The 26,448-nt window shown below is 39.3% G+C and overlaps 1 protein-coding gene across 1 annotated transcript in view; it reads right to left on the reverse strand.

Moving 5' to 3' along the window:
- Positions 1–26,448, reverse strand: part of PTPRO (protein tyrosine phosphatase receptor type O) — a 239,063-nt gene that overhangs the window by 95,938 nt on the left and 116,677 nt on the right. Inside the window, exons 2-3 of the mRNA XM_063115709.1 lie at positions 19,659–19,932; positions 1,107–1,265 (exon numbers count right to left, since the gene is read on the reverse strand). Coding sequence (XP_062971779.1) covers positions 1,107–1,265; positions 19,659–19,932 — 433 coding nt within the window. The remainder of the gene's footprint in view (positions 1–1,106; positions 1,266–19,658; positions 19,933–26,448) is intronic.

Below are 26,448 nucleotides of genomic sequence, written 5' to 3' on the forward strand. Positions count from 1 at the left end.
AAAAAATTAATTGATTTAATAATGAGAGCATATTCGGTAATTTATTTTTATTAAAAAAATTTTTTTTTCCAGTAACATGTTTAAACTCATGGCTTTTGCCTTGAACAAAAGTTTAAGTAATTGCTTTTCAGTCATTTGCGATCATGTATTTGCATATGATCTATAAGCAAATAAGGTCCCACTTATTAAGTTGTAGATAATCTGTTTTCATTGAAAATAAAGAATGCAATAATTTATGGAGACTATGTTTGTGCTTATTTGATGTTTTTAAAGTTTAAAAAGCCTCTAAATTCACTATATGTTTTTTAAAGTGTCTCATAAAAAGGAGTTTGTAGAAGCAGCAAGTCAGTGACATTTTCCTGAAAACTGTGCCCTACGTGCTCCAGTACCTGTTCTGCATCTCATTAATACATGTTTCTGGTTACAACCAGCCAGATTTGACACTGCTCTGAGAGTATTCAAGTTCCTCCACTGGGATTCACTCCCAATAAAGCCGAATGACCCCGCTCCTTCTCTCCCTCTCTCACCCCTCCCCTTCTACTCAGACAGACTGACTTGGTTCTTTTGCATAATTTAAATTATTAATTCCTCTGCACTCTTCTCTCTCTCCTCTCCCCACAGGTATATATTTACCTCGAGGACCAGCTAAATAATTGTTTACTGATGTAATACACTAAGGCATCCAAAGTATTATCTTTCGCATTTGCGAATAATCTTGGACCATCTCCAAGTGAAACTTTGTAAAAGGCACCTCTCTGGCTTCCGAGTCCTGGAAACACCCTTCTATCATACCCAGAAGAAAAAATGGTTAGGTAAGGTGCTCCTAAAAAGTGAATTTTTTACCTTTGGCCAGAGTAATGTATAAGTGATAATAATTTGAGTATTTCTCATGCTGTGTGCATGGCATGTGATTCTCAACTAATGAACCAGATGTTCTAGGACTCCTCGTGGCAAGATTTTCATGAACCAATAACTATTTTAATGGTACATTTAGAGGTCAAGTAATGAGTTATACAACCTCTATAGAGTAAGAGAGAACACCATTTGAGAAAAGTCACGTAAAAAGTAATAACCATCCTTTACTCTGCCTTCCTTTTGCCTCTTACCTTTGTATAGCATTGTCCGGAAGTCTTTACCTTCCCAGTAGCTTATGTTGACTCTTGTGAAAACATTATATTTTTCTGGATAATGAATTTCAAACAGAACTCCTGTTTCAGGAGAAGGTTTATAGTCATATATTGAAACACTGGTTACAGGTAGAGGTTCTACAGAAGGGAAATAAATGGAGAAAGGGGATGTGGAAAGGGAGGAGAGAAAGGCCATTATCAATACTTGGAAGGACCAAGGGTCACACATATTTTTACTCCCCATGAGTACTAAACTCCTCAGTACCCATGAGCTGAGTGTTCTCCTTAGCAATAATTAATAAAGTACATTTTATAGGGTGCTTTCCGCTTTTCAAAGAACTTCAATATTCATTTTTCCATTTGCTTTTTGCCAAGACCCTGAGATCTAGGAAGAGCAAATATGAACATCTCCGTTCAACAGATAAACATAATGCTACCTCAGAGACTTTAAATTACTTGTCAAAGGCAATTTAACAAGTACATGGTAAAGTCTATTTCTCCAGATTCCTAGTTCATTTTTCTTTTCTTCATGCCAAGAAAATTTGATATTAATAACAGACCCGTAGCAGAAAATAAACTTTGGCTCAGACCAATGATAAATATTTATGTAATTTTTTTTTCTTCGTGTGAGTTTAGCTCTTCTTTTACTCTATATTAAGTATAAAATTGTGAAAATTATGGTTTATAGCATTTATTAAACCATTCTTACTACAGACATTTAAAAAACATTTATTGTTATTTTGCTTGAGTTGTTAATTCATCACCAAACTTTTAAAATACTCATTTTTTTAAGACCATGATTGATATACGTCTGCATCTCAACATCCAACCCTCCAGGAAAAATTCTTATGAATAACAGACCACCCCACCCTACTGAAGGAGCTATTGAAAAAATTTTACTTATATTAATTTTATTAAGAAAATATTTTAAATAATTTGGTTTGTAATCAAGTATTGTATTATTGAAAAAGTAATTTAAATTCAAAGTTTCAGACTTGAGAGGACTCTTGGGCATCATCTATGGCCTAAATTAAAGCAATTATTCTTAGTTTAAATTTTACACTTTTATTTATTTATTTATTTATTTATTTATTTTCTTTTCTTTTTTTAAAAATTTTATTTTGTCGATATACATTGTGGCTGATTATTGCTCCCCATCACCAAAACCTCCCTCCCTCCTCCCTCCCCCCCTCCCCCCCAACAATGTCCTTTCTGTTTGCTTGTCGTATCAACTTCAAATAATTGTAGTTGTTATATCTTCTTCCCCCGCCACCCCGGTTTGTGTGTAAAATTTTAGCTTCAATAACATAAGAAACCAAAATTTGACTTAATTTACTCAGCGAATAACTATTGAATACCTAGTATATCTCAATCTGTAGCTGAATCTATTTCATTTTGTTTCTTAGGAACTTAACCTATTTTTGCTCTTTATTGAAGAGATCCAGAAAGGATTGAAACTACGTGTTAAAGTTTTGATTTTTCCCGGAATTTTCTGAAAACCAAGCCAACATCTATGAAAAAATTAGGAAGGCCTTCAGATTGCTGTATATTTTATGACCACGTCACGGTCGACTAGGTGCTACATCCTCTGGTTAAAGTTTCCATTTTCTCTTCATCTCATCCCTGGTCTTCCTAGATAAAGGTAACACTTTGGAATGAACTCCCCCTTTTTTTTGCTGTTGCTCACATGTAGACACACAAACAAACCCCCAAAGACTCTGCTTTCAGTTCAAAACTTCCAAAGACGTTTTAAGCCATTTGGAAGTTTTTCTTTCCACCCAGCCTAATTACTAACCCAGGAAGTCTACCAAATCCAACTCTTGACCTCTGAGAGAACCAGAGTAACAGCAGACTGAAAAAGCAGCCACAAAGCAGTAACTCTTCTCCTGCTGTGGTCCTGTGCCACGTCCTCACCCTGGGTCCCTCTACTGAATAGAGAAGCTAGAGGTCCACTCAATCCTGCACGCCCAGAGGCGTGAAGTCTGCACATCCAAACCACAGTCAAATTTTGAAATTCAAGACATACATGAAGAGGAGAGCACAGGTATTTTATTTTCTATTTTTTTTTTTTTTGGCTCCTGCCAACTACTTAAACTTTAAACAAGAAGCGTTTTTTAAACTCTTGCTTACATGTTTGTTTTATATATTTCTCTCAGATTCAATGCAAATGGTCCAGATTAGCTGTAAATCCTAAAGTCCATGCCCAGGCATTCCTGAGGAGTATTCAGTCTAAGCATTATTGTTTTCAGCAGAACTTAAATACAGAGTCTAAAAATATTCTTTACCTCTTCACTTACTTTCCTTATTATTTTTCTTCCAAGAAATTAAGTGATGTGGCATAAGCCAGAGCTGTAATTACTCACATGCATTTCAGTGACGACAAAGTTAAATCCTAACCTAATTCAATACTCTTTTCCCTGCCAGCCTCTCCCAGGTACTTCTCTTTCCTGTCTTAGGAAATGGGCAGGACTGGGCAGAAAAACGGGGTTGCTAGAAAATGGGAATCATTTATTATCTTTGTTTATGTATTACATTCTTGTCCTCAGGTCTTTTTATTTTTCAAAGAAATAGAGTACAGTCATGTGCCACAAAACATTTCAGTCAATGATGTACTACATAAATATGATGATGGCCCCGTAAGATTAAAATGGAGCTGAAAAGTTCCTACCACCTAGTGATGTTGTAGCTGTTGTAATGTCGGAGCGCAACGCATTACTCATGTAGGAGCAATAGATTCTATACCATATAACCTGGGTGTGTAGGAGGCTATCCATCTAGGTTTGTGCAAGTACACTCTACGATGTTTACACAATGACTAAATGGCCTAATGACACATTTTTCAGAACATATCCTTGTTAAGCAACCCATGTCTGTATTACAAAGTATAGTTGAAACCCCCGCATACAACTTACCCAGATTCATTCTCATTTCCTCATAGTCAGAGGTAAATTATTAGTTTGAATTTGGCATTTTTCTTCTCATTTATGTTTTCTTTCTTTTACTTTCATATTTGTAAGTGTCCAACATTATTTCATGTTTTGAAATATTAGAAGCACACTTCAAAAAGTTCATGGAAAAATGGCATTAAAAAATAACATGAATCTTTCCATGTACTTTTTGAAGATCCCACGTTTGTTAATTGTATCATACCATACATACTCTGTGGCCTGTTTTTAATCACCTAACATTGTTTTGGGATTTGTGCATCTTGATACAAGTATCTCTAGAAACTTTATTTTAGTGTCCATTTTACAGCTATACAAACTATAACATTTATCTGTTATTCCTTGGTAGATTGGTTGCTTTCGACCATTGATTCTTACAAATAAAGCCGTAATAAACATTTGGAACGTGTCTCCTTAGGTTGGAAATCTTGGATAGTGGTGTATGCACATCTTCAAATGTATAAGATACTATTAGAATATTTTCTAACTTGATAGTGCCAATGTACATACCAGCAGTGTATGAGAGTCTGTCTCCACATTCTTCTCCAACACTGGCTTGAATCAGTCTTTTTATTTTTTGCCACTTTTGGGTGTGTGAAATTTCGCCTCTTTGTTCAATTTTCTGCTCATTAAGGAGGCTGATTATATAAGCCATTCAACTTCCCTCTTTTTAAAATTGTTTGATTCTTTTGCTTATTTTGTGTTTTTTCCCCCATCTTCTCCTGCCAATCTGTAATACAATCTTTTTCATGTACCACACTCCTACTGTCATTTTTAAAGAATTGTGTTCTGTGCCTTCTTTCTGTATTTGCTTTTTTTCTTGCTGAAATATATCAACAGTTTTTAAATTTAGAGTTCTGGGTGTTAAATTGTCTTAGGCTTTGTATATTAGAAAACATCTGTATTTTATCTTTAATTTTGATGCAGTTTACTCTTGAGGTAGCTGGATATAAAATTCTAGGTAGACAGATTTTCCCTCAGGACTTTGAAGATACTGCTTTCTTGTCTCTTTGCACCAATTATTGCAGGAGAGAAGATTTCTGTCAGTCTAATACTCTTTTGTAGATACTACGTGTTTTTCTCCAGTATGTTTCAAGCTTACATATTTATTTTTATCTAGCCTTGATAATCAGCAGTTTCACCATCATATATTTATATTATTTTTGAGTTACCCTACTAGGTACTGGGAATGCTCTGTCAGTCTGTGGATTCATGTCATTCAAGTCTTGGAAAACCTCATAGTTATCTCTTCAAATATTGTGCCCATCATTTCCTCCACTCTCTTTTTCTTGAACTCTTAAGCCTCCTTAGTTAGAGCCTCTCCCACGTCCATGCTTGTGAATTGTCTCACTGTGCTAAATTATAGGGCACTGAACAGTATTATCCTCAAACTTACTAACTCTTTTTAACTCACCAGCATAGAATTTATCCCATCTATTGAAGTTTTTCAATAGGTTAACTTTAAATTTAATCAGCCAAATTAATTTTACCTAGTAGGGCCAATTAAAGCTTTAAATTAGTTTAAATGATTTTATTTTTCATTTCTAAAAGTTTTATTTTATTTATGTTTATTCTATATGTTTTTGTTTTATTTCTGCCAGTTTTTGTTTCATTATTCCTTGATCTTTTAAAATGGATGCTATTCTTACGTTTATGTCTTTGAAGATCATAAACATACTGCAAATTTTTGTTAGACTGCTATTCAAGATATAGTCTGAAATGTTACAAGTGTTTGGATGTCGATCAGTTTTAGCATAGGTTTCTTCCTGCGTTTTGAAAGACAAGCTCTAGGCTCATTTTATGCTTGTTCATCCCCCATTTCTCACTTACCCCTTGCTTTTGAGACAAGTAAGCCATTGCCTCCTCCCAGCCCACCAGAGCTGCCAGTCTAAAACAGGGCATGTAATGTTATTTTGGGGTTCCTGATATTGTGGATGATACAGTGGCTTTCACAGATTCATTCACTGAGTTGGAGGGTAACCAGGCTTGGTCCCTGGTGGTAAAACAAACATGTGGCCCTCACATACCCAGGTCTGTATATACGCACTTTTTTTTTTTTGTTCTTGAAAAGGAAGAATGTTTGCTCTAAGCAGAGAGCCTGGCTCTGTGCCCTGTCCAGTGTGGAGCATTTCAGTCCTTCTTACTCTACAGGGTCCCAAACTCAACACTGCCTTTTCCAGATGCGGAGCACAGAGGGCCCGTTACTTCAGCCCACATCTTCACTTTGAGTTTCTGTTTTGTTTCTCTTCACAGAGACAACTCTCTTGTTTTTGAGCCTGGCAATGTACTTCTGGTTTTCTTTTTGCTTTGTTGTAGGAGCAAAAAGTATATGACACAGCAGGAAATCACTGCAATATTTTGACTACAAATCCTAACATTAAACTCCCATTTTTTTTGACAAAAATAAAAGATATGACATTTAATATGGTCACTTTTTCCCTCGTTAGGTGTCTCACATAATGAAAACTCATGTTCAAATTGGAGAATACTTTATGCTCCTTAATTATTGTTGAACCATTTATGGCAGATCATGAAAGATATGTTTTAAAGTTCTGGATGTGATTATCTCAGAGAGGAGACAAAGAAACAAAAGCAAATGTACAGCAAATACTGCTTAAAGAAAACAAAGGTAGCCCTGTGTTTGTTAGTACCTGCTAACTGCTAAAAGGTGCTTGTATCTGAGATTGCTCTGCTTTGCTGGACTAAAAACTAAAGAAGTAATTGGGTCAGTGATCAGTAACCTTTGCTTCTGATGCGACCAACCCAAGAATGTGCCTCTTGTGACATATTCTCTTGAGGGAGAGGGACCTGAGACTGCATCCTTGCTTCTGACGGCAGGCGTAGGGAAAAGGGACTGATTCTGTCCCAAGCCAGAGCTACTGCTCTGTGCTTAGATAATTTGAGCTCTGACCTGACACTTCTGGTGGGCTGGCAGCAGCAGCCACCCATGGTCCAGGAGGGATGGTGACCATCACACCCACTACCTTAGCTAATGTCCTCATTATTTCTTTCCTGGAACATTTCAACAGCTTTCTAAATTATTCTCCCTGCCTCCAACCTCATGTTAATTTTTCTTATTTCTTTCTGCTCAGAGCTTCTAATCAAGCCTGCGGGCTACCTGAGACTGTCACTTTAGTCAGAGTCTCTGTCTTAGCCAGCCACCCCCACCTCACTGACACTTCCCTGCTCAGTCTGCTTCAATTCTCCTTCGCTCCTGATGCCTTGAGTAATCTTCAACTTCATGCCATTCGTACTGCTTATGTTTATTCATCTTACACCATGTGCTACACACGTTGTTAAAAAGTTTTTTTACATTACAAAATATTTACATTCTAGCACACCCTACCATTATAGGTATTATAATTATTCCAATATGGTATATTATAATTATATAGCAGATCAAATCAGCAAACTACAGCCCACAAACCAAATATGCACTGCTACTTGTTTTTGTATGACTTTCGAGCTAAAAATGGCCTTTATGTTTTTAAATGGTTGACAAAAATTCAAAGAAGAATAGTATTTCATGACACATTAAAATTATGCAAGGGGTTTTCAAGATGGCGGCGGCTGCGGCGGCTGGCGCGGAGTAGCTGAGGTGAAAAAGGTGGCCACTGGGCCTCAGGCAGCCGGGAAACTTGTGGACCTTCCTCTCGCCATCTCTTAAGGGAGGACTGCTGCTGCTGACCGGTCGTGGGGGGTGACCGCCACTTTGCCCCCCGGCAGGAGAGGCTGCCTCATCTACAGGCAACAGCTTTGAAGTGTGGAGCAGGAAAAGAACTGTTTCTTAGCTGCAAAAGCGAGTCTCGAAACAGGGAACACGGCGCCAGGGCTGCTGTGGATGCAGCCAGGATCCCGGAGGCCGGGGCCGCGCTGAAGGCGGCCAGCTGCCCTACTCAGGATTCGAGGTTTCAGGCCGGCATTAAAGAAGATTCCTGGGAGCGCCCGAGCCGTGCCGCGACTGAACAGCCCGAGGCGGCAGCGGCCAAGAACTGGGAAAGGCGGCAAACCAGAGACAGAGAGCGAGCACCTGACCTGGCACAGCACTGTGAGTGATCCCTGGCATAGCCCTGTTCGGGGGGTGCATGCCCACGCGGCTCCCGCCTGCACCACCAGCCCACTCACCGCCCGGTGCTGCCTCCATTTTCCCAGGTGCGGGCAGCTCCGCCCTGCTCGGCCATCACTGAGCCCTCCCACTTGCTTGGCCTTGCGCCGGGCTTTCCGGAGCCTGCGGACCGGCCTCGGCTCCAACTCCCTCCGCGGTTCTCTGGCAGGGCTGGTGGCAGGGGTGTCCTGGGCCAGTGTCGGGAGGGCAAGGAAGTACCCGTCACTCCACCATACCCTGGACTCTGGCCCCAGGTAAACTCCCTGTTACTGGGAGGCAGACACCATCTCTGCGGCCACCAGTTTGGAAAAAAGCCTAACGAATTTCTGGTTGGGAATAGTGTGGTAGGAGAGTTCCCAGGTCCGCTTGAACTGGCCGGAGACCAGGCTGCAGGTGGGCGCTAGACTCGGTTTATACTGGGGGGATACAAAGGTGAACAAGACCCGAGAAAGATCTACATAGTGCTACAAAGGCACCCAGAGAGACCGGTCATCTGTGCCCAGCAGAAACCTGGTAGACTTCCTGGGCGAGGCGGTGCCGAGCAGGGTCTTGAAGGCCCAGCTGATAGACGAGGGGTGCAGAAGACACGCCCCAGCCCAGCACAGTGCGCACAGAGTGGGGAGACGTGCGGCCAGGGAGGCGGAGACTTGACAGAAACCACACACCGGGTGGGGTCACCACTGCACGATCTAACAGCCTGGGCCAGAGCACACGGAACAGGGAGAAGTCCTGTACGGGAAGTGAAAGCTCAACAGAGATCACACACCCTGTGGTACGTGATCCACCAGCCCAGCAGAGTCCAAGCTGACCAGAAAGGTGGCTCCCCGGAGAAGCCCAAGACCCGAGGCAACCACACACACAAGGCACTAGAGGCCAACTGAGCAGTCACGGAGGGAGCCATACGAAATTGGCAACCACAGCAACATCCTAGTTAGTCATTAGTCTTAAACCGGTGAACTGTGAAACCCCCGGCCACAATGAATAAACACCAAAAAAAAGATACCAGAAATACAAAAAATCAAGAAAGTACACCACCAAAAGTTAATAAATCTCAAACTCTAGATCCTATAGAACAAGAAGCCCTTGAAATGACTGACAAGGAATTTCGAGTGATAATTCTAAGGAAACTGAATGAGATACAAGAAAACTCAGCTGGACATCATGATGAAATGAGGAAAAGTATACAGGATCTGAAAGAGGAAATGTACAAGGAAATCAATGTCCTGAAAAAAAATGTAGCAGAACTTGCTGAACTGAAGAAGTTATTCAACGAAATAAAAAACACAACGGAGAGTTTAACCAGCAGGCTTGTCGAAGTTGAAGAGAGAACCTCTGAACTTGAAGATGGGCTGTTTGAAATAACACAAGCAGACAAAAAGAAAGAAAAAAGAATCAAGGACATTGAAGAAAATCTGAGAGAGATATCAGACAACCATAAGCGATCAAATATCCGAGTCATGGGTATTCCAGAAGGGGAGGAAAATGGAGATTCCATTGAAAACATATTCAACAAAATAGTGGCGGAAAACTTCCCAGGTATAGGAAAAATCACAGATCTTCAGATCCAGGAAGCTCAACGATCTCCAAATGTATTCAACCCAAAAAGACCTTCTCCAAGACATGTCATAGTCAAATTGGCAAAACTCAGAGATAAAGAGAGAATCTTAAAAGCTGCAAGAGAGAAGCGTCAAATCACCTATAAGGGAGCCCCAATCAGGTTAACATCAGACTTTTCATCACAAACCCTAAAAGCTAGAAAGGAATGGGATGATATTTTCAAAATACTAAAAGACAAAGATTGCCAGCCAAGAATACTCTACCCTGCAAGGCTATCCTTCCGAAATGAAGGGCAAATAGTATATTTCTCAGACAAACAAAAACTGCGGGAGTTCACTACCACAAGACCACCCTTACAAGAAATCCTCAAGGGAGTACGGGGTTTGGTTCCTGAAAAATAACTTCCACTGCCATAAAAACCCAAGAAAAATCTAAACCCTCTAGTATAATAAAAATGGCATTCATGAAGAGAAAACAAGCTAACAAAAGCACTATCTACAACCTAAGGAACCAACAAACACAGAAAACAAACAGTAAATCAGAAATCAAGGAACAAAAGACACCTAAGACAACCAAACAACCAATAAAATGCTAGGAATAAATCAACACCTTTCAATAACAACTCTTAATGTAAAAGGCTTAAATTCCCCAATTAAAAGACACAGACTGGCTGACTGGATCAAAAAGCAGGACCCAACTATATGCTGCCTACAAGAGACCCACCTCACCCATAAAGATTCACACAGACTAAGAGTGAAAGGATGGAAAAAGATTTACCATGCAAACAGAAAAGAAAAACGAGCTGGAGTAGCTATTCTTATATCTGACAAAATAGACTTTAAACTAAAAACCATAAAAAGAGACAATGAGGGACACTACTTAATGATAAAAGGACTGATCCATCAAGAAGACATAACAATCATAAATATGTATGCACCCAATGTTGGAGCAGCCAGATTTATAAAACAAACTCTATTAGACCTAAAGAAGGAAATAGACACTAATACCATAATAGCAGGGGACCTGAACACCCCACTATCAATATTAGACAGATCATCTAGGCAAAGAATCAGTAGAGAAACACAAGATCTAAACAAGACTCTAGACCAATTGGAATTGGCAGATATCTACAGAACATTCCACCCAACAACCTCAGAATATTCATTCTTCTCAGCAGCACATGGATCATTCTCCAGGATAGATCACATATTAGGTCACAAATCAAGTCTCAATAAATTCAAAAAAATTGCAATTATCCCATGTATCTTCTCAGACCACAATGGATTAAAACTAGAAATTAATAACAAACGAAACTCTGGAAAATATACAAACACATGGAAATTAAACAGCATTCTATTTAATGACATATGGGTCCAAGAAGAAATCAAGCAGGAAATCAAAAAGTTTATTGAAACTAATGAAAACAATGATACATCATACCAAAACCTGTGGGATACTGCAAAAGCAGTATTGAGGGGAAAATTTATCGCATTAAACGCTCACTTCAGAAGAATAGAAAGATGGCAAGTGAACAACCTAACACTTCACCTTAAAGAACTAGAAAAACAAGAACAATCCAAACCTAAAGTTAGCAGACGGAAAGAAATCATTAAGATCAGAGCAGAACTGAATGAAATTGAAAACCAAAAAACAATTCAAAAGATCAATGAATCAAAAAGTTGGTTTTTTGAAAAGATAAATAAAATTGACAAACCATTAGCATGGCTAACAAAAAAAAAGAAGAGAGAAGACTCAAATAACAAAAATTAGAAATGAAAAAGGTGATATTACAACTGATTCATCTGAAATACAAGGAATCATTCGAGATTACTATAAACAACAATATGCCAACAAAACTGAAAATCTGGAGGAAATGGATAAATTTCTGGACACACACAAGCTCCCAAAACTGAACTGTGAAGACGTAGAAAATTTGAACAGACCAATAACAATAAAGGAGACTGAAGCTGTTATCAGTAGGCTCCCAACAAAGAAAAGCCCAGGACCAGATGGATTCACAGCAGAATTTTACCAAACATTCAAACAGGAATTGACACCGATTCTTTACAAACTATTCCAAAAGATTGAAACGGACGCAAATCTCCCAAACTCATTCTATGAAGCAAACATCATCCTGATACCAAAACCAGGTAAAGATATAACCAAAAAAGAAAACTACAGGCCAATATCCTTGATGAATATAGATGCAAAAATCCTCACTAAATTACTAGCAAACAGAATACAGCAACACATACGTAAAATTATTCATCACGATCAAGTGGGATTCATCCCAGGGATGCAAGGTTGGTTCAACATACGCAAATCAATAAATGTGATACACCATATTAATAAAGTCAAACACAAGGACCATATGATCATCTCTATAGATGCTGAAAAAGCATTTGATAAAGTTCAGCACTCATTCATGACAAAATCCCTCTATAAGTTAGGTATAGAGGGAAAGTATCTCAACATAATTAAAGCCATATATGCCAAACCCACAGCCAATATCATCCTGAATGGGGAAAAGCTGAAAGCTTTTCCTTTAAGAACAGGAACTAGACAAGGATGCCCACTCTCACCACTCTTATTCAACATAGTGTTGGAAGTACTAGCCAGAGCAATCAGAGAAGAGAAGGAAATAAAGGGCATCCAGATTGGAAAAGATGAAGTCAAACTGTCCCTGTTTGCAGATGACATGATCCTATATATCGAACAGCCTAAAACCTCTACAAAAAAACTGCTGGAATTGATAAATGATTTCAGCACAGTAGCAGGATACAAAATCAACACACAAAAATCAGTAGCATTTCTTTTCTACAATAGTGAACATGCAGAAAGAGAAGTCAAGAAAGCCTGCCCATTTACAATAGCCACCAAAAAAATAAAATACTTAGGAATTGAGTTAACCAAGGAGGTGAAAAATCTCTATAATGAGAACTACAAACCACTGCTGAGAGAAATTAGAGAGGATACAAGAAGATGGAAAGATATTCCATGCTCTTGGATTGGAAGAATCAACATAGTGAAAATGTCCATACTACCCAAAGTGATATACAAATTCAATGCAATCCCCATCAAAATTCCAAAGACATTTTTCTCAGAAATGGAAAAAACTATCCAGACATTTATATGGAACAATAAAAGACCACGCATAGCCAAAGCAATGCTGAGCAAAAAAAATAAAGCTGGAGGCATAACACTACCTGACTTTAAGCTATACTACAAAGCTATAATAACCAAAACAGTATGGTACTGGCATAAAAACAGACACACTGACCAATGGAATAGAATAGAGAATCCAGAAATCAACCCACACACTTACTGTCAGCTGATCTTTGACAAAGGCACCAAGCCTATTCAGTGGCGAAGGGACTGCCTCTTCAGCAAATGGTGCTGGGATAACTGGATATCCACATGCAGGAGAATGAAACTAGATCCATACCTCTCGCCGTATACTAAAATCAACTCAAAGTGGATTAAGGATTTAAATATACACCCTGAAACAATAAAACTTCTTAAAGAAAACATAGGAGAAACACTTCAGGAAATAGGACTGGGCACAGACTTCATGAATACGACCCCAAAAGCACGGGCAACCAAAGGAAAAATAAACAAATGGGATTATATCAAACTAAAAAGCTTCTGCACAGCAAAAGAAACAATTAAAAGAGTTAAAAGACAACCAACAGAGTGGGAGAAAATATTTGCAAAATATATATCTGACAAAGGATTAATATCCAGAATATATAAGGAACTCAAACAACTGTACAAGAAGAAAACAAGCAACCCGATTAAAAAATGGGCAAAAGAGCTAAGTAGGCATTTCTCTAAGGAAGATATACAAATGGCCAACAGACATATGAAAAAATGCTCAACATCACTCAGCATCCGGGAAATGCAAATCAAAACCACATTGAGATACCATCTAACCCCAGTTAGGATGGCTAAAATGCAAAAGACTATGAACGATAAATGCTGGCGAGGCTGCGGAGAAAAAGGAACTCTCATACATTGTTGGTGGGACTGCAAAATGGTGCAGCCTCTATGGAAAATGGTATGGAGGTTCCTCAAACAATTGCAGATAGATCTACCATACGACCCAGCTATCCCACTGTTGGGAATATACCCAGAGGAATGGAAATCATCAAGTCGAAGTTATACCTGTTTCCCAATGTTTATCGCAGCACTCTTTACAATAGCCAAGAGTTGGAACCAGCCCAAATGCCCATCATCGGATGAGTGGATACGGAAAATGTGGTACATCTACACAATGGAATACTACTCAGCTATAAAAACGAATGAAATACTGCCATTTGCAACAACATGGATGGACCTTGAGAGAATTATATTAAGTGAAACAAGTCAGGCACAGAAAGAGAAATACCACATGTTCTCACTTATTGGTGGGAGCTAAAAATTAATATATAAATTCACACACACACACACACACACCCACACACACACCCACACACACACACACACACACAAAACCGGGGGGGGGGGGAAGAAGATATAACAACCACAATTACTTGAAGTTGATATGACAAGCAAACAGAAAGGACATTGTTGGGGGGGAGGGGGGGAGGGAGAAAGGAGGGAGGTTTTGGTGATGGGGAGCAATAATCAGCCACAATGTATATCGACAAAATAAAATTAAAAAAAAAAATTATGCAAAAATTCCAATTTTGGTGTCTATAAATAAAGTTTTATTAGAACACAGCCATGCTCATTTATTTATTGCCTGTGGCTGCTTTTGTGTTTCAACAGCAGAGTAGAATCGTTTCAATACGGACCGTATGGCTCGCAAAGCACGATGTTTTTACTATCTAGGTCTTTATAGAATAAATATTCCTAACCCTGGAATAGATTATAGTTTTGAAAACTAAGAATTAGAGAAGTAATTATCTTCTCAAGGATACACATATAGTAGCCAGATTTCTTTGACTCTAAAGCTCATGCTTTGAGCCACTACCCCAAATACCTGCTTGCTAATTTGTCCATTTCAATGCAGAAATCAGGGTCCTGTGGCTTGCACTTCTGCTACAAGAGGGAGCTTCCCCCAATCACATCTTCGTATGTCATTTCTTTGATCTCTCATCATTGCTCCTCACTTACAGGTTGAGTTCTAAACTCTTTTGCAAGGTCCTTAAAGTTCTTCCCAACATTTCTAGGCACCTATCCTGCTATTTTCTGGAACACCTGACTCTCGCTGTCTTAACTTCTTACAGCCTACTGGGCGTGCCATGCTATGCACACCTTCATTCTTTCTGCCTCCGACTGTAACACTTCCCATTCTTTATTCTTTTGCCAAATTTTCATTAATTTTTCAATGACTGTTTCTTCTGTGGCAACTTCCAAGTGTTCCCTAGAAAGGTGAAGCATTCTCTCTTATGTAATCCTCTTACAGCATTTATCATACTTTTTTTAATGGTTTTTTATTTGTCTTTTTTTTTTTTTTTTTTTTTTACCTTAGTACAATATCTTTGATTACAAGTATTTTTATATTTACTTCTCTGGCACCTAGGATATGACACAGAGAATATATCCAATAAATAAAATTAAAACTCAGAGATTATTTTTATTTGTGATTGATTTGTATAGAATAGTATATTTGTAGAGTGTCTCCATGTGTGTTCTGCATTGTTTACAGCCACTACCTCTAGAACTTTACTGACACAGGAGACAGCTGGGTGTATACAACATTTCCCCAATTTCTAAGTAGTTGTTTCCAGGTATTATTTTATCTACTGAGAAACTACCCCTTCTTTCTGAAGTGCAGGCAATACATGGAAGATTCTCAATCAAGCAAATATTAATCAGATGTCAGAGCCTAAGGGTTGTGAAACTCTTCCGAACTGGCCAAATGACTAGGTTGTACTGAATTTATTCTTTATTTCTCAGTTTTCTCTGAGAGTGCCAGACTCAGAACAACTACAGCAAAAATATCAAAGAACTGCCTTAGGGCCAATTGCTTTGTCCTTGTTTATTTCACCAAGACAAGCACCTAACACGCAATAAATGACTGTAACAAATGTACTCTTTTATTCTCAAGAGCAACATGTCAACTCTGTGAGCAGACACTACAAATGCTTTCTAGACTTACAAAAAAAAAAAAGCATTCCATGAGAAAAATAATGGCAAAAATGTCCTATTAAATGACAAATACTGGTAGTTTTAGAGCTCAAAGGTGATCTTAGTCATCATGTACTTTAACTCCTTTTATAAAGGAGGAAGCTAAAACCCGAATGTCACCTAATGCCACATCATGCCTAATGTCACAGAAATGTTTGTGCACTAATCCCCCGTTCTTATATTCCGAACCTATTATTGCTTCTGGAATCTGGGATAATGAGGAGAGGAAGGACACACTGTTTCACCTTTGGCAGAGCATGGCAGGAAGTGGAGACCACCGTGAAGTAGGTAAGAAAAAAGCAGTTAAGATGTTAATGAATTCATAAAGGCTGAGTGTGGTCTGAATGACAGTTTAAAACTGCTCTGTCCAAAATGGTAGTCACTACCACATGTGCTATTTAAATTAAATTTAAAATGAATTAAAATTAAATAAAATTAAAAATGAGTGGTTACTGTATCGAATATTTCCATCATCCAAAAATTCTAGAACAGTCTGGTTTAGAATAATTGGGAGTCCACACTGTCTAGCTGTTTCCCTGGGCCTCCATCAGGTGCCCACGAGAAATGTTGGGGGCAGGGCAGGGGACTGGAAAGAGTCTCCTTCTTAGGGGCACAGACATACATGATAATTGCGGCCACTAAGAGGCCAGCAAGAAAACTTACTTCCCTGGACCTTTCCTGAATACAAAGCCGAGGCCTTTAGGTATTGGAGAGGGATAGAAAAAAATCTTCCCTTCTCAGTTCTCAGAAAAGATCCCCCTTTCCAAGGGGTGGGTAAAGGCAAAAGATGCCTGTTACTGGGAGCAGGGCAGAAATTCTCTTGGGTCCCTGATCCTGCACAAAGCAGAGTTATGTTACCACTGGAGAAGAAGCAGGAAACTGACCAACAGATATAAGGTAGAATTGGGCTGTCAGTGTAAAGTAAGGGGGAGGAATGTTGACAAGCCCCACCTAAGACCACAAGTTTTGCCTGAGCCTGAGGCTGGATCAGGAGAACAAAGAACCTTCCCTGTTCCCACCAAAAACTTAGCACTGTGTAAAAAGCAACAGCAGTCTATTGCTGGGGGACCCCTTCTGTGGTGCAGTGTTCAGGCCTTGCTGACCACTAAGGGTAGAACTGGAACTCTGAGAAATCCTGTCTACTACTTCTGGCAGCCTACCCCTGGAAGAATCTGGAATCTGTGATGAACTTAAGGTGTCTAATACTTAAACCCAGTTCAACTATTGACGAGATTGACTTCCCTCCCCAATTAACAGACTAGCAATATGGTAAATTTAAATTCAATCATATCAATAATTACATTACCTATAAATAGTCTAGGCCTGCACTGTCTAAATTGGTAGCCAGTAGCCACATATGGCTATTGATGACTTATAATGAGGCTAGTGCAGCTGAGGAACAGAATTTTAAATTTTATTTAATTTTAATTAATATATGTTTAAAAGTAAAAAATGATGTGCAAATTTTTACATTGATTGTATGTTGAAATAGTTATATTTTAATGTAATGTGTTTAAAAACCATGCGTTAAAATTAATTTCAAAGTTTTTGAATATGCAAAATTTAACGTTACATAAGTGTTTAACATTCTACTTTTATTGAATAGTGCTGGTATAAACACTCCTATTAAAAGGCAGAGATCTTCAAAGGAGAAAGAAAGCAAGATCCACCTCTATGCTGCGTACAGGAAACTCATTTACATGCAAAGACATAAGTAGGCTGAAAGGAAAAGGGAACGAGTATGTCATGCAAACACTTAACAAAAGAAAACTGAAAGTGCTATTTTACTATCAGACAAAAAGACTTCAACACAAGGCATGTTACTTGGGATAAGGAGAGGCATTGCATGTACATAGAAGGGTCAGTTCATCAGGAAGATTTAGCCATCCTCAAAGTGTTTGCACCTAATAACATGACAACGGAGCTTCAACATATGTGAAGCATAAACTAAGAGAAGTGAAAGGAGAAAGATAAGTCCACGGTTCTGGCTGGAGAGACTTTCATAATCCTCTATCAGTCATTATTAGAACAAATAAACAGAAGATCGGTCAGGATACAGCAGACTTAAATAACCAACTTGACCTAACTAATGTTTATTGAAACTTCACCCAACAAGAATACCCAGCAAGATAGACCATGTCATAAAACAAAGCTCAACAGTTTCCAAGTAATTACAATCACACAAAATATGTTCTCTGATCACTACAGCATTCACCTAGAAGTCAGTAAAAATCTATGAAAAATTTTCAGATTTTTGGGCATTTAACCCATTTCTAAGCCCACAGGTCAAAGAAGGAATCACAAAGGAAAAAAGAAGATATTTTGAATAGAAATCCCTGCAAGTGCTAAAATATCAATGAGAAACTCCAGAAATTTTTTAGCATTTACTTATCAAATTTCTACATGAATAATCAGATAAAGAGCTGAATCCTCCAGCTTTGTCTGACTAGGAATAGCAGAGTGTGTGCTAATAAATGCTCAGTCAGCAAATCACTACAGTTCTACATCCTTTCTTGTTTTGTTTTTGGTCTTTTTTCCCGGTTTTCTCCCATTACTTGCTCTACTAAATTGAACTAATATTTATAGATCATCTATTAAGTGTGAAGCTTGGGACAGGTGTTCATAAAACTATAAAGATAAGTAAGGCAGAGCTTCTGATTTCAAGGAGCTTGTATTATATGCTAGCCTGCTGCCTGAATCTGACTTATAATTCACCTTTTTCTAGAACTTACTGAAGACAATATTTTACCAGGTAAGTTCTTCCTTTAATTCAACTCATTCCTAGATGTGTTCATTATGTCTATAAACCTTGAAGGTCTTGGATCTGTGCCATTCCCAATTTTTAAGACTCAGTACTGATCCTGGGACCCTGCCAATGGAGCCTTTAATTAATTTTTGACAGACATGTTAAAAATATGCCCTCTAGCTTGGTTCTGAGTTCTTGCTTCTTATTACTTCTCTCTCCTTTTATCCTGACAGACAATATCACTATGTCCTTTTCCTTAATTGTGGCCAGAATGATCACACATAGCTGGCATTTAAAAAATTGCAGTTCTTGGAAAACTTGCACTGAAGAACACGAGCAAAAAGAACTTCACCGAACCATTAAATTGCTGTAGTGATAAACTCTACTGTCTTACAGATATAGGCTTTGTGTACTTCAAGATATACAGTAGAGTTGTATCTTCCTTTGAGATTGGATATTAATGTTAGAGAGTAGAGTGAAATTCACAAATAGCTAAAACCACTCCTAAAAATTTCTAATATCAGTATTAATACAAGACTTGGACTACTGAGGGTTCAAATGCCAGTGATTATTTTTTTCTTGGCATTTTTTGGGGGGACAGTGGAAGTCAAGACTATTTTGAGGGTGAGGTGAAAAATAGCAACTGATAAAGATATCTTTGTCTCTCTCTCAGCTAAAAATGTATAATTAAATTTGAAAAAAAAATAGACAAGTTATGGTCACACTATTAAGTATATAGCAGAAAATTACATTGTCTAATCATGAATCTAAAATTATCATTCAGTCTCAAAATACATTACTTCATTGAGGTTTCCTTTTTTCTGGCTTAAAACAGATTTTTGTTTAATGAAAAGCAAACAGTAAACATAATCAAACTTTGGCAAGAACCTGTATTCTTAATATAATGTGGAACTTTGAATCTGTGTCACTTGACTTCAAGGAGAGTGATTTTGCCATTCTGGGCTGACTTTCTTTCAATTACAGACTCATGAGAATACACTCGAAGAAGAAACACAGAGGACAATAGTACACATGGTGCTTACTTGTCAACACCGTGATTGATCTGGATGGCTTGGTAACCACATTTCCATTCACCACTACCAAAGTGATTATATAATAAAGGCCATGATAACTGGCTTTAAAGATAACAGGAGGAGGCAAAGTGCTGTTGAATTCCTCAAATTCAAAGAAATAATTTTTGGATTCACCAGTTATCTTCACGACATACACAGATGCTGGACTGATGACATCCGAAGCTTCTAAAGAAATGATGATGCTATTATCGTCTTGGACAGTTACATGGAAAGTTGTAGCATTCTGTTTAAGAAAAGAGAAAAAAAAGGAGATAGAGGTCAAATTCAGATTATTAGCAATAAAATTATACTGAGATAATTTTTCTAAAACTTTTGTGATAAAGTTATTTCTTAAAATAGAGTTACATAGATACTTTAGTTACATAAAGACAATCAGAAAGAGAGAGATTATCCCTCTTATGACTCATGTTCTTCTTAGGGTTTTATTTTGAGGATTCTTCTCTACTGAAAAGCTGCTTCCAGTTTATGGATCGCATCATGTAATCAAGACAAAATAAACATCACATGGATGAGTAAATAATGAATGGAATTCATCCTGACGCTCATGTTCCAGGGAAGTCCTTGGATTCAGCTAAGCTGGAGAAGTTACACGGTTTGAAGAAATACTCTTTTTACTTTAGAGGGAGTAATGCTAATGTAGTCCTAGGAAAATTCTAGGAGAATGTATCAAAGCAATTATTTACTCTCTCACCTGTCAGTTCTGAAAAAAAAAAAAAAAGTAGGACTGAGAAACCTATGATAATCCTCTTCATTAAAGATTAACCAGCCCTTAATAAGAGAAGCTAAGATGGTGAAGAAGGGACCAGACTGAAGATGTGCAGGCATCTATGAGAAAGTCAGCACTGGGTGGACTGAAAACTTTGCTGCAAGTCTCCAGATAAATGTTTATGGACAATATTTGAAAAACTATTTGTGCAGTTGGTTTAAATATTCCTTCTTAACTCTGTCCCAGACTCCATAGGCAGAGTAAATCTTTCCCACTGGTTTCAAAAAAGACTCATGTACTTTGTATCACTTTCTACTTTGTTTTTAATTTATCTTCTGGGTATGTGATATCTTGGACAAGTAAGTTATTTTACTGCTCTGAGCCTCAGATTTCTCTTCTATAACAGTGGGACAAAAAAATTGCCAAAACTTGTTAAGGATCTACAGTGATCCAGGTAGTATGCCAGACACTTTGTAACTACAATCATCTCATTTAATATTAAAAATGACCACATGAGATAGGTATTATTATTTTCAATCATATTTGGTAGCTGAGAAAATAGAGGATCAGAAAGATCAAGTCACAAGTTCAAAAAATTAGCTCCATTATTGATCCACATGTCTGCCTGTCTTCTCTTCTTGACTTATTTTCCTAACACTACGTCTGTCACACAGCTCATAACTGCTAAGTATCTGCTAAATGAATGAAAAAATTGCTGATTGCATTAAGTATATGAGGGCGTCCACCTTTTAAGAATTAATCTAGTTATTGATTTTGGAACCTCACATATTGTCAGCAACCAAATCAAGCACAAGATACACATCAGTACCCTAAGAAAGGCTTTATAAACCTAAAAATGTATTGATAAATTTTTTTTTCATATTTTTTAAAGAAATCTAGTTTTTATGGGTCCTAGCACTTACAAAGAATATCTGACATTAATAGAAATTTAATTCTCTCTTACCATATAATAGACTAAATTGTGTTTCTGGTATTCTGACCGTACTAGACTACAGCCCTCTAAGGTCAGAGACTATATCTTTTTTTTTTTTTTTTTCCTTGTCTTTTTCATGACCGGTACTCAGCCAGTGAGTGCACCGGCCAGTCCTATATAGGATCCGAACCCGCGGCGGAAGCGTCACTGCGCTCCCAGCGCTGCACTCTCCGGCGTGCGCCACGGGCTCGGCCCCAGAGACTATATCTTATTTCCAGCTCCAAGACTACTGCCTGGCACCTGCTAGGTGCTTCTTGATGTGGGTGGTCCTAGGCAGATTTCTGTGACGTGAGATCATCATCATGAATTTTACAATATCCCTTTGTCTACATTGTCTCTCCTTCTCAGAGACATGGGCAGATTTCTGACAACAGAGTAATGCATTTCTCAGAACAAACATAAAATGTGAGCCATTCTATACAGCCAGTGGTCCAGGTGGAACTGTGAGGCTAGTATAAAGTTCATAAGAGCATTTCATTGTTTAGGTGAGAAGCATAAAACAAGAAAACAGAGAAGTACAGGGAAAGCATTTAATGTGTTGGCACATACACGGAACTCACAAATATAACCTCCTCTTTCCCTTCCCCATTACCTTCTTTTGGAATAAGTTTCTGCGAGTTCTGCTTCAGTTATGACCATGTGAACTCCTACTTGGCTGTCCCTCCAGCGGATAATAACCATACACTTTTGACAAAATAACAAACCACTGACCAAAGACTGCAACATGAACAAAGGCAGAAAGACTGGAGGGAAGTTGACACTTGAGAGAAGGTACTGGCACAGAATGAGTTACTTTTGTTTATCTATCAATCACTTTATCTCTCTATCTCTCTATCTATCTTTCTCTCTCTCTCTTTCTCTCTCTCTCTCTATCTATCTATCACCTATCTCAGTTTAGAGACAGAGGACAGAGTCTGCACTCAGCACCATGTGAGATGGCTAAAACTCTGACAAACTCTCATAGTCTTTCTGGCTGGATACAAAAGATGAAAGAATCTGGCCAATCAAGACTAAGGAAAGGGAGTGGGGAATCCTTAAGAGAAGGGAGCCAGAGAGAGGGGCCCCTAATTTCTGCCTAAACCTCAGTCTGACCCTTGAGCCATGCATGTGCAGGGCAGAATACAAGCAGCCCAGTTGAAGCTAAAAGAACTATCCTAAGGTTTGAGCTGCAGCTCACAAGAGTGTGTAGTTTGTACCCAACCAAGTGAATTTCCTGCTAAGACAAAAATATTAATTTCATTAGAAAAACATATTAGTGTCTGCAGTCTCCACAACATAATACTGTCACGCACCACATAATGCTATTTTGGTTAACGATGGGCTGCATGTAAGACGGTGGTGGAACTGTATAGCCTAGTTGTGTAGTAGGCTATATATCATCTAAGTTTGTGTAATTGCACTCTATGATGTTTGCACAATGACAAAATCTCCTAGTGATGCATTCCTCAGAATGTATTCCCATTGTTAAATGACACATGCCTGTATTCACAATATTTAAGAAATAGTTCAAAATTAGTCAGTATACAAAGAACCAAGAAAATTTTGTGACAAATTTTCAAGAGAAAAGACAATCAACAAAGACCACCTCTGAGATAATCCACATGTTGAATGGAGCAAATAAGTACTTTTAATCAGATATTATAACTATGCTTAATAATGTTAAAAAGGTTGCTCATAATAAATGAAAAGGCAGAAAATCTCACCAGAGAACTAGAAACTTAAAAAAAAAAAAAAAAGGAAATTCTAGAACTGAATATAGTTCTGGGTTGTTTAATCACAAAGCCCTTCCCCCCCCCTTTTTTTTTTAAATCAAGAGAATCCTTGCAATATAGCCATGACACATTTGGTTTGTCCTCAGTTCTTCAGTCCTAGATGGTGTCCTAAAGAATGAAGCCATGCAACCAAAAGGAATTTCAAAATAACTAGAGCCCAAGTCGAGTGCTGCCTCTACACCAGGACCTGGAGAAGACCTCCTGTTCCTCTGCACACACAGCTACAGTGAACAAGATTGCTGTGTGGTGATGCACACGGTCATCTGAAGGGAGGTTAGCGCAGGGGTGGTCTTCCACCATCAGGGTGAGACCAGTACAAGACGTGCCCCACGTTTTGGCCCCCTGAAATCTCCTTCCTTGCTACTCAGTTCTGATGGCACCTCCCATCGAGATCACTGTGTTCTGGAACTGGTCTATCTGCCTGCCTGTTGCTGTTCTGGGGGAAGAAACCTGCCCCTATCTGGGCCAGAACTTGGAGCACTTCCCTTCAAGGTTTGCCTTCTGAGGACAAGTTGCCCTGACCTAGAAGATGACCTAAAACCTCTCTCCTCTCTCCACTCCTTCCATAGGAAGGTTAGAAGAGAAGGAATGGAAGGTCAAGGAAACAAGTGCCTCCAGTGGAGGTGAGAGAGGCTCTGTATGAAATAGGGAAGGACAGGGAAATAGAAAAGGAAAAAGCCAACGTTTATATGGGACGTATTGAAATAAAGGCTGGCGGCTGGCTGGCTGACTGCAGGGTAATGGAGGGGCAGATCCCTTCCCCTGCCAGGGTCTGAGGTGCCGTCCATTTTCTCCCTCTTCCTGTTAATCTAGGAGCTTCCTATTCCATGTTGGTGTTTAAGGGCTCCTCTAGAGGAAAGGCTTGTTCTACACTTGAATTGATTCCCGGGGGGTTTATCTAAAGGAGCAAAAAGGGCCTTGGGACGGGGATGTCTGAAAGTTAAGATAGCAACTGATAGCTTCTTCCCCTTTGCAAATAGTATTCCTTTTACTTCATCCTCACCATTTCAGGCCTTACACGTGAACTCCCTAGAATGGAGGGTGTGAGGAAAACGGACGCAGTATAGTCAGGCCCCCTCGCCTCATACCCAGCTGGGTGTGATTCAGCACATCCATTGTAAACAATTATGTAAGAGTGGTGTAAGTGTGCACGTGAGCCCATGTACGCCTTAGCTCGTTGCCACTAGTGTGCGATTTTGGTATAAAAGATGATGGCTCTGAACTGCTGGCAGCAGAGTGCACGTCAGATAAAGCATGTCTACTCTGCCATCAGCTTCTAGAATCTTTTTTCAACTGCCTGTCTCACGACCTGCACAGGACAGGGCAGAGGGGTCTGTGATTCAGTCCAACAGAGGGGGTGGGGTCTTCTGTTCCTCCCTGGAGTAGGGGACAGTGGGAGAAAGATATGTATTTGAAGAACATTCAATTTAACAACAAGCTTCTTTATCTTCCTTTTGCCTGTGGTTGTGTCCTGAGCCCATTGGCCCTTTTTTGCCAAGAGAGAGAACAAAGGTCTTCAACTGCTTCTCTTCACTTCTTCATGCCCAAATCAAATACACATATATAAACATTCCTAATCATTAAAAAGAAAAATTGATATTAGATTATTACCTGTATAACATAGGTTAGTACTGACACCAAATGTACCTTAAGTCCTGACTAAGCCAGGCTTATTCATCTGTAGAACATTTTTAAAGAAAGTTGATGTCAACCACAGCACTTTATTGACTAAGACTTGAAATTAATAGAATTCTACTTCTAATTCAAGCAACTGTCAGTACCATTCTTAACACAACTAAAAAGGTCTGGGTTGCTTCTGTAGATGCTGATCTCTTTCCCGTTATACTTTTTCTTACCTACTAGCTGACAATCACTGACACACCCTAGCCTCCTAGGCCACATCTTGAGCTATTGCATCATTAACACTTTATGCCCCAAGTACACTCCAATCTTGTACCCATGCCCTCCAACTTTGCTCTGTCAGTGTCCCGAGAGGGTAAGGAATCAATAGCACGTGAACAAAATAGACCGAGAGTGTTGTGAACAATTTTCTTGGCCATCAGAAGCATGGAGCAGCTGGGCTGTGGTTGTCCCTTGCTCAGTGGAGCAGGGAAGTGCCAGTGGCCATCCCAGGAGCAAGCCCTGGTGCTGTGCACAGGAGGAGCATTTGTTGACCAAAGTAAAGTGTGCTGGTGATTTACAGATATGCAAGAGATGCCCAGGCACCCAGAGGTGCCAGGCCTCAAGAGTGGGTGTGATCCCTCCCACCTCTCTGATTGTGCCTCAGAGGCTATTGGCACACTTTGTGCTCATGCTTGACAGCCTCAAGGTGCAGCTGGGGCACCTGACAGTCCTAGTGAAGTCGTTCACTCCTGTCTTCATGGAGGCCCAAGGGTACACCTGTTCTTGCCACCTCCTTCCCCCTCGCATTTTGAGGGCTAACTCCTGTTCCTCCTTAAAGCTCCCATCCCCTTCCTGCTGCCAGCTCTACGAGCTGGATCCTTTCTCCATTGGGGGCACCAATTCTTCCTCTAGCACCGCCAGCTTGCTTTAGTGTAGAAATAAAATGCATTTCCTAGGCAAAACGAAGAGCCCTCTCTAGCTCCTGCTGCGGCCTCATGGTGGAAGCATCACTGGGATCAGGCGGGGAAAACGAGTAACGTGAAGGTGGGCTTCAGCCTCTCCTGCTCATCATCTCCCCTTCTTCTCAAGGAAAAGTCATCAGTGTTGGCATCCTTTTGATGGAAATCCCAGCACTAAAACAACGCAACAGCAGCAACAGCAGCCAAAACTAGAGCTGAAATGACTATTGTACCTAAGGTTTCCGGCAACACATTTACCATTCTGTTTTTCCCGTAGCCTAGCATTCTTCTCTCGTCAAACCTCTCTGCCTACAAAATTTTCCTTTTCTTTTCTTCTGTTTCTCCTGATTTCCTTAGAATTCTCTATAGACCAACTTAACGGGGTGTGATATGGAGTGCTAGCAGTGTCGTCGTTGGTTAGGAAAGACTCGGGTATGAGAAAAGGCAAGAGTAACAGCACTCATGTCAATCGATAGGTCTTTCTAAACTGTGACCTAGTCATATCACTTTTCTGCATTAAAATAGTTCACGATTTCCTTGGGCCTAAAAAATATCCAAACTCCTCAGCAAGGTGCATCCTGGGCTTGGGCTACAAGCCCTCTGCTCTGAACGTCCTGCCACTGTCATCTAACCACTGCAGAAGACTGTGGATCCTCGTACCCCTTCAACAAATCACTTTTCTGAC

The sequence above is a fragment of the Cynocephalus volans genome, chromosome 12, assembly GCF_027409185.1.
Source record: "Cynocephalus volans isolate mCynVol1 chromosome 12, mCynVol1.pri, whole genome shotgun sequence".
Classification (NCBI taxonomy): Eukaryota; Metazoa; Chordata; class Mammalia; order Dermoptera; family Cynocephalidae; genus Cynocephalus; species Cynocephalus volans.